This window comes from Meriones unguiculatus, chromosome 14 (genome assembly GCF_030254825.1).
Source record: "Meriones unguiculatus strain TT.TT164.6M chromosome 14, Bangor_MerUng_6.1, whole genome shotgun sequence".
NCBI classification, from domain to species: Eukaryota; Metazoa; Chordata; class Mammalia; order Rodentia; family Muridae; genus Meriones; species Meriones unguiculatus.
The window spans coordinates 55677377-55686730 of NC_083361.1; the positions used below are offsets into that span (position 1 = coordinate 55677377).

General features: G+C 50.5%; 1 protein-coding gene across 2 annotated transcripts in view; it reads left to right on the forward strand.

Annotated features, from left to right (window-relative positions):
• Positions 1 to 9145, forward strand: part of Adamts17 (ADAM metallopeptidase with thrombospondin type 1 motif 17) — a 299178-nt gene extending 290033 nt beyond the window's left edge. Inside the window, exons 23-24 of one of the 2 annotated variants that reach the window (XM_060367298.1) lie at positions 4659 to 4836; positions 6117 to 9145. In XM_060367298.1, the coding sequence (XP_060223281.1) occupies positions 4659 to 4836; positions 6117 to 6283 (345 nt within the window). In that variant the 3' untranslated portion in view covers positions 6284 to 9145. The remainder of the gene's footprint in view (positions 1 to 4658; positions 4837 to 6116) is intronic. The other variant, XM_060367300.1, reaches the window with a different exon arrangement.
• Positions 9146 to 9354: the final 209 nt, after the last annotated feature.

Sequence of the window (9354 nt, forward strand, 5' to 3'; positions counted from 1 at the left end):
TTTAATTAAGGCTGGGGCCTCAGGGGAGGTCACAGAACGGAATTCACAGCATGCCTCTGTTCTCTGTAACTTGAGCCTGGGGTCCCAGAAAGGTGCCATGCAAAAACAGGCCCCTAAATTGTGCTCCTGCATATCTGACTGCAGGATCAACCAGGAGCTAGATCCTAGTGACAAAGCTGCAGCCCAAAGGGACTGAGGAAAGATGGCCGCCTTCCCAGTATGTCTCCTGCAGCCTCCCGGCCAGCTTGCTGTATCCTTGGCCATGCTCTTGCTGTTATTAATAACAGCAGTTCTAATGTTTATTGAGGCCTGTAATATCCCAGACCCCTGCAGGGTCCCAACGGGCCCATCTCTCACCAGCCACTCTCTCATGTGATGAATGGCACCTTCCCAACAGACTCTGGCAAAGGGCTAAGCTGTGTGGCTCTTGGGCTAGGTAGGGGAGGCACAAATCAAAATGAAGTCAGTGTGGCAGGTACCCCCAAGGATCATCAGTGGGAATTCTCCATTCTTATTTATTTCCTGAGAAGTCCTTAGAATGGAATACCTGAAAAGAAAAATTAACCCGGAAACAACACTGTGAGCAAAAGTGGCATAATTGTAACCTACTTACCTAGAACACAGGAAGGCATTGCCTGGGAGGCAGACTCCAGGTCAGCCTCAGGTTGGATAAGCAAATGTCTCAGTGTTCACAAAAGTTTTGTCAGGTGAACTGAAGCTGATGATGGCCCTCAGGCACCCTTGGCTGTGGGAAGAGCGCCCTCTAGGACTGCTGGTCGAAATGGAGTTTGCAGATCTCCACAGCAGCTCAGCTCATGCCTGCCTCATGGGGGTCTGGTGAGTCGTAGGAAGAGATGTTCCCATTGAAGAACTGTGGAGACATCGTCCACCCCCTGGCTTTCAGGAACTCTTGGGTGTTTTCATAGACCGGAAAACTAAAAGCCATTAAATGTGCTAAGGAAAATGGTTAAGTATTAGAATTGGGCCATCCCCAGCCACCCACCAGCTCTCCATGCAGTATAGCCTCTAACTCATAAGGTGGAAAGGCCTGTGGGATGAGACAGCTGTCTTCCTCCATTCAGTGACTCTGACCACGGAAAGACCATTTCCACTGTCAAGCTCAGAGGCCTGCAGCAGCCCCAGAATTTCCTTGCAGACTATGCTTGCACACTGGCAATGGCTTGCATGCCAGCCCTTTCCCTGGGCTGTTCTTAATGAAGCCAAAATTTTCAGAGCGAACACTCATCTTCAGGTGCATATAGATGGTCCAACTAAAGAACTGAGGAGAAAGGCATGCTCAAGCTTCTGTGGTCAGGCCTTATGTGCCTCCCTTCTAAAAGCAGGGTCATCCGTGCCGACTCATCACAAAGATAAGACTGGCTGTACAGCAATCCTGCTTTTTCCGGGAGCAGGATGTTTTCATAATTATGCGACCAGTTTGGTCAGACTATCAATGTCCATGTTAGTAATAATGTCATAGGAGCAAGTCATGTGTGTGTGCGGCCATGCCTGTGTGTACATGTGCTCTCACAGACACACATATCATAGCATGCATGTGAAGGTCAGAGGAAACTTGGGGAGATGCATTCTCTCCTTCCACCATATGGGTCCTAGGGATCAAATTTGGGTCCTTTAGCAACAAGCACCTTTACCTACTGAGCCATGTCACTGGTCTGACTTTAATTATTTAAATTTGGGTATTGGGCATCTGGAGTCAGACATAAGCTGTTTTTCTTTCCCTACAATTTTTAAATTGAGCCTTATGAACTCAACAATGATTCAGATAGCAATTATGTGTGTTACAATGGGATATTTGCACCACCGTCTCCATCTGCCCTGAGACACCTGTGCTGTCTGTCAGGGCAGGCATGGTTCTTGCCATCCAGCCTCCCTGAGAAAGACCTTTTGAATGGGATGCTGCCTCAGGACTTTCGGCACAAACCTTCACATCCGTTTGCTGTGACTAGCATGACTCTGGTCTGTGCTGGACTGACTCACCTGATAGGCTGGCTCCAAATTAATGTGACAATGCATGGACAAGGCTTCATACCAGACAGCTTTTCCCTGACTCGGGTTGACTGCTCTGACAGTGCCATCAACCTGTTAGTGACCTTATTCAAGTGGCTTCTGCAGGCGTAATTACCTTTAAAGTGATCTTTACACATTCTTAGACCATTCCTCTCTATTTGCATTTATGAAATCCTGTCTCTAGGAGTAGCTAGCTAAATGGTTTGCTTCTCTCTTCATTTTCTCTAACCCCTGGGCCACCTTCATAAGACCCATAATGAACCTTGGCTGAGGTTATTCAGATGAGTGGCGTTTCCCCAAACAGTACTTTGGCTACAAAATATCTGAAGGCATGCCTCGCTGCCCCTGAGCACTTTTGTTCTTACAAAAACACTAAGTGCTATCTTGATGGGAAGCTGTCACTGCTTCCGTCTGAGCACACCTGTCAGCTATACATAAGCTCAGCAGTCCAAGCTGCAGCTGGATGTCAGCCCAGCTTAATTATGCCTAGCTGCATATAAATACATGCTGGCTTCATAGGAAGAGGTCTTCGCATTTTCTATAGGGCACAGAAACTTGGGTGAAGTCAGGGGCTCTCAGTTCCAGATACCACTGCATACACCTGGAGAACTTAAAAATCCAGTGATGTCCTTGGCTCTCATATACATATATATATATATATGAATTTTTTCAAAGTGCACCAGCATACCAGGTTACCCCTGCAGCCAATCCTAGCTTCCTACAAGATACCCCTAAAACTTAACCCATCTGCCCCATGTTAAAGAGCTTGCTGTTAGTAGGAACCTCCATGCATGATCTCAGCACACCTCAGACATCCGTGAACCCTGGTACTGACACCTGAGGTTATGGCTAGCACCCAGAAATCTGCATTGGCGATGCTGAATGAACGCTCCAGGCTGCAAGAAACCTCTGGTGGGTGTAGGTGGGACACAGAACTGAGCATGAAGCCAGGTGTAGGGCCTGCCTTGCATGTCAGGGAGAGAGTCTTGGGCTGGTTTGAACATAATGTGGGGGCCCACAGGGGAGCTGCCTGTACTTCCCCACCTCTTCTATGATTTGAATACTGGTGATCTTTCCAAGCAGCATTTCCTTGAATGCTTAAGCTTTAACATGAAACCACCAGCATGGCCCTGCTTGTTAGACAGGAAGGGGGAGCTCCTGCTCCCAGAAGTTCCTCTGAAAGGGAGCTGGCAATGCCCACCTGGGCCAAATGCTACCACCAATGCCTCCATGATCTTGTGACTCCCGTTGCCTCCCAGGAAGGCCCTTCTCCTACTCCAGGGGAACTCAGGGAAACCCTGGTCAGGATAGCACCCGGCTTCCTCTGCGTGTGCAGCAGTCTGAGAGTCCCTTTCTTCCCTTACCCCAGGTGCCGTTATTAACTCTGGCTGCACTGCTGTGTGGCCTGGGCCATATTAAAGTTTTGCAGTGTTCTCAGTACCCCATAAATCAGGGAAGTGGGGGCCCTGGGGACACCAGATGAACAAGGTGTGCACGTGGCTGTGGTTCTATACTTGGGAGGAAACCAACCTAGTGGAGGAATGGTTCCAAGGATCCTGGAGAGTGGAAGAGCCAAGGGGCCAGGTTGAAGGGGAGGCCCACGCCACCTTGGGAAATGCAGCCATGTGCCACTTAACGTGGAAGGGAAGCAGAAAAGCACCATTAGGGGAACCACCCCTTACGTAGCGTGGAGTGTGTACTCACAGACCTCGAGGGCTGTGGCCTCACGCTGAGGATGCTGTGTCTGGGATGCCGCAGACACAGGATACTGACAGCACTAGCTCTTTTCCAAGCAGGATCGTACTCTAAAATAACCACTGAAAATGTCATGTGTGGCAGGTGCAGCTGGGCACACTTTGTTGCCACCAAGTACCTCGTCTTGCTCATAGTTCTGTGCTATGCTTTCAAAGGCTGCCCAAGCAGTTGTGTTTATGCCATTGTCACCAAAATGAGGGGCTGATGTCCCCTGGTTTGCAGAGAGCCATCTTGCCATCCTCACTTGATGGTGACAACACTCTAGTCTTTTCCTTTTCACAAAGACACTAATCTCATCCTGGGTACCCTGCCCTCATTACCTTACCTAATCATCTCTGTGTCTGTGACATCACTGTGACCAAAATACCTGACCAAAAGTTTGAGGTACAATCCTTCATGGTGGGAGAGTCAGTGACAGGAGCCTCAGGTCACTGGTCACCTTGTACCCCGACCCCACCTGTGAGGAAGCAGAAAGTAATGAATGCTGGTGCTCAAACACTTTCAGTCTAGGACCTCAGCCCATGCCATGGTGCCACTCACAAAGAGGGTGGCTCTTCACATCTCAACCCAAACTGGACATCATCACCTCACAGAGGTGCCCAAAGATTTGTTTCCATGGGGATTCTAAGTCCCATCAAGTTACCAATCAAGATTAGCCAAAGCCTCAGTCGCCTGTACCAGCCACTGGGGCTCACGGATTCCATACATGCATTGGCGAGGTCAGAGCCTGCCACCCTAAAGCAGTCCTCCAGCAGGCAGCGAGCGTCCTTGGCTTGCAGATATTGGGGGCACTCGGGAATGACACGCCCAGGATCAGCTTTACGTTAGGACCATCTTCACAGACCCCCAGCTCAGGCTGCGCCTGTCTTTGGCAGTGCTCGTCCACCTGCGGGAAGGGGCTCCAGTCCCGTGTGGTACAGTGCATGCACAAGGTCACCGGACGTCACGGCAGCGAGTGCCTCACTCTCTCAAAGCCAGCAGCCTACCGGCAGTGCCACCAGGAGGTCTGCAATGACAAGATTAATGTGAACACCATCACTTCCCCTCGCCTTGGTGAGTACCTCCCCTGATTCCTGGTTTCTGGGTGCCGCTGTTCGCCTGTTGTCAGCCAGAAAGCCGCCGCCTTTGAGCGCTTAAGGGGCTGACATTTGCTAGGGCTGAAGATGGTTCAGAGGTGTTGGGCCGTCACCCACACAATCTTTGGAGTGTTCTGCTCACCCTCTGCCAACACAGTACGATAGCCTCAACCCTGCCCCCTGTGTGTGAAGAGGGTGAAGAGCTGTGCTTCTTTCTGAGAAGGCTAACTGGGGTGTCCGTGTGGGATCCCCTGCGCCTTGATGGATCTGCACACAGACAGGGTGGAGATGTTACAGGGTTGGTTTTTCTTTTGTTTTGTTTTTGTAAGCAGTTTGGCCCTTGGCACTCAGAACAAGACTGCTTACGAATCCACAGTGTAGCCGGTGATTGGGGACAAACTGAGGAACATCTAATGCATTGGCAAATACCTGACAAAACTTAAGAAGTTATTTGGGCTATGTTTTGAGAGTATGATCCACCAGCGGGGGGTGGGGGGGTGGGGGTGGCATGGCGGCCTAACAGTGAGATGGATGGTTGTATTGTGTGCATTTCAGGCCCCCCGCGCATAGAACGGTGCCAGCCACCTTCAGGAGGGCTCTCCCTGCCTCAGCCCACTCTGTAGAATTCCTGATGGGCACGCCCTGCAGCTTGCCTCAGAAGTGATCCAAGCTCCTGTTAGGCTAACACCATTGGCCACCACACCCTCCAGAGCCTCTTACCTGCCAGGAAGGTTCCCTCAGCAGCCATCTGAGTGGGACAGCTGCTGAGCCCACAGGGCGATGAGCCCATGTCTGGAGCCAGCACCAGTCCACTTGGTATCTTTTCAGGGACCTCCTACGTGCAGGGCATTCTCTCTCAAGGACTCGGACCCTGAAAGAAATGTGAGCCACTTATTTATCCTTCAGCGTGGTGCTGTTGTGGGTCCTTTGGTGTCCACTGCTCTGTGTCCCTGTGTTTTATAAGTGCCGACAGAGGCAGGACCGTCTGTCACAGGCCAGTTCCTCCAAGCTCAGGAATATGTCCTCTAGTGTCTCTTACTCTGAAAAGGCAGCAAGAGGATCTCAGTCAGGAGACTAGGTTGACTGTAGAGGTGGATCCACAGGAGAAAAGTACCGTTTGTTTAGCCCTAGATGCTCATGGGTTTCTGCAAGGCTAACATGTACCTGAAGGTAAGGGAGACCCATGGGTCACGTCTGTCTATCAAGCCACAGCTTTAACATCTGAGCATTCATGCGTCCTTTCCGCTGTCCCTTTAGCTGCTCTGACGTACAAATGCACACGGGACCAGTGGACGGTTTACTGCCGGGTCATCCGAGAGAAGAACCTGTGTCAGGATATGCGATGGTACCAGCGCTGCTGCCAGACCTGTAGGGACTTCTACGCAAATAAGATGCGCCAGCCGCCTTCTCCACCAAGTTCATGACGTACAGCGCAGTGCTTGCTCAGTGCTCCGACTCAAGGCCTGAGACCTGGCAGTTAGTAAGTGGAGCGCCCTCACCCTACCCTGCACACCAGCCCTGCAGCCAGGACCCCCAAAATACTCCTCTGCTCCCGCCATAAGGCTGCCTCAAGAATCCAGTTGCATAGGGCTAGAGAGGGCACTTGACATTGCCATTAGTCCTTTGAACGTAATATATTGCTAACAGCCACTGGATGGCTTTCTAAGGAAAAAAAACAACGCCAGCGTCACAAAATAATTTTAATTTCCAAGCTCTAATGTACCTCAAAGGGGGACACACCTCTGGCAGATAATAATTAGGAGAGAGAGAGAGCAAGAGAGAAAGAGAGAGAGAACATTTAGTGCTTCTGTCCTGGCTTTCTGTGACATTTGAATTCCTCGGGTTTGATGTAACTTTGCAGAAGTGAGATATAACACGAACAGAGGCTCCATCCTGAAAGTCAGCAGGCCCTGGTCGACCAGCCTCTGCCAATGGCTTCTCTGGAAGAGAGCTGAGCTGCCTTCCTACAAACACGAGAGTCAAGATATGGCCTCTGCCGATCTCAAAAACATAAGTCTCAAAATCCTGGGCCTTGCCTTAGAAATCTTGCCCCTGAGAGTTTAAACCTGCACAGATCAACAAAAATAGTGGTGCAACATAGCTCTGCATACCACCTGTGTGGGAGAACATTCCAGAAGAGCTGGGTTTGGGAAGGCATCTGCTTTTCAGAGCTAAGCTATGTACCCCGCAGGAAAACAGGGGGCCTTTCTTCAAGGTGCTATGAAATGGGATATGTGTGCCTGGTGCATGAGGTTACTCCCCAACATAAAGGTGCCCTCAGCTTCCTCAAGGGTGTACCAGCTCCCCCTCTGCCTCCGGGTGCCTCCAGCCAGGCTTTACAGCTTATACCTGCCACAGCTTGGCAAGTAGCTTTCCCTTGCCATTGGCCTTTCCTCTGAAGTTAGGGTGATGTTCAAGCCATCTGAGGACACATCAGTCAGTCAGTCCTGGGTTCTGCAGCATAAGGCTTGACTTCAGTATCTGGGCCCAAGAAAGGTGTGCCAGGACTTGTGAGGGAACACTGCCTGGCTGAAATCACATCCATCAAGTGTTTTCCTAACCAAGGTCTCATGGTTGGCACCTTCATTGTTCACAGCCATATCCCTGACCCATCTGGATGTGGCATGGAAAGATGGCGAAGGTCTTCTCTTCCACCCCCATGCCTTCACCCTCACCACAGAACTTTTCCATCTCCAGGAGGCCACAGTGACCTCTCCACGAGCAGCCCAGCTGATAGACTCCTGGCTGCCCTGGGAGGCTGGCTTTGCTCCACAGCTTGGTGGATTTTCCTGGGTGCTTATGTTCTGAATCTCCTTGAGAGGCCCATCTTCTCCTGGTGTCAAACGGAAGCTCTCACTTGGGCCAGTTTCCATGGGATCATCTCCAAATGCTTCTTGATTCATTGGTGCTGTTTCTATTTGAGTTGGGGTTTCGTTCTGTTTTAATTTTTACTAGCCCATCACAGAGGCGTGGTAAGGGTGGCAGGGAATTTATTTGGCTCCACTTGAACTGAAAAGGAGTGTTACGAAAACTCCTTAGGTGCTCCGAGAGGATGTCAGGATGAAGTAACCCACTACTTGTCACCCCAGCGCTGTGTTGAACACGCCCCCCACACCACCCCAGCTCAGGACTGGTCACCAGCAGACTCCCCAAAGCTGCTTCTAAAACCCACAAATTCCACGGAGCTCTTTAGTGGTAGAGGGAAAGGTGCTGTCAATTTTCCCTCAGACCAACAGCTTCTGTTAATCTACCCAAAGACATTCGTATTTTGGAGCTAAAAAGCAGTGAGAGTGTCAGCATAACCAGCTCAGAAGGCCACAGTCTTCCTTGTGCGTTTACAGATGCCCACCCAGGCAGAGCATGTGTGAGCAGGTCCCCATCGGTGGGCACTCCCCCTCATGCCTCTGATGCCCAGCCCCCTACCATCTGTGTGCTACCTGAAGGAGCCCCACACCATTCATGTTAAACTGGTCATGAGCATTGCGCTTTCTGAGCAAATGCTGGCATTGTCACTTTGAACTCCACCAGGACACTTTCATTCTGCTTTGTACAGATCCAGCAAAGCTCTGGGATCACAATGGTGATGTTTCCGTGTTAAACCCACACGGTCACCCAAGTACTGTACCCTTGTGGTTACACAGATGTGTCATTAGCGTCACGCAATCTTATGGTGCTATTCCTACTCGCAGTTGATGTGGCTTTATTAGATCCGAACACAGAAAAAGAGCCTTGGTAGCAACCTCGCCTTGGCTCCTTTTTTCATTTTAACGTCAGATGTATATATTTCGCACTAGTTAACTTACACTCAGTACTGTATCTGTGGGTTCTGTTGTGTGTCGTTTTACTTTTGGGTGCTGGTTATGAAAGAATACAAAAGAAGAGATGACAAACATCGGATGCCCTTAGTCATGAAAATTTCACCATTTCATTGGAACCAAACTGAACATGTGTAATAAAATGTTTTTCCCCCATAACAGTTTTAAGCTCTCTCAATGGAAAGTCAAAGACAAAAGCTAGGCCTCGGTGGCTGGTGGAGGGGGGCAGTAGCCTGGTGCCCCTGAGACATGGTTGTGGAAAAACTGTGGCCAGTCTCGAGTCACTAGTAAATGCAATGCTGGTGGAGGCCTGTGTCTCCCCAAGGGAATGCTAATAAATTCTTCAGTCCCTGGCCTCCTCCCTGCCGGGGGATGCCAAGGTCTGGGAGTGCCAATGAGGAACAGCTACCTCACTAGTCTGCTGGAGTGAATGACAGTACTGTAGACCTCCCTAGAGCACAAATGCTAGCCATGCCCTACACGCTCACTTCCACTAATCACTAACCTCCTGCCCAGAACTCTGCCAGCCCTACTGGCAGGCGTGAGGGCGGGGGGGGGGGGGGGGGGGACGGTGCATTGCATCTTCACAGCTGGGAGGACCACGTGGGGCCCATCTGGGCCTGCTTAGAGCAAGGCTGTCACAGCTAGAGAGGGACATTCCATCTCAATGGGGAGAAAGA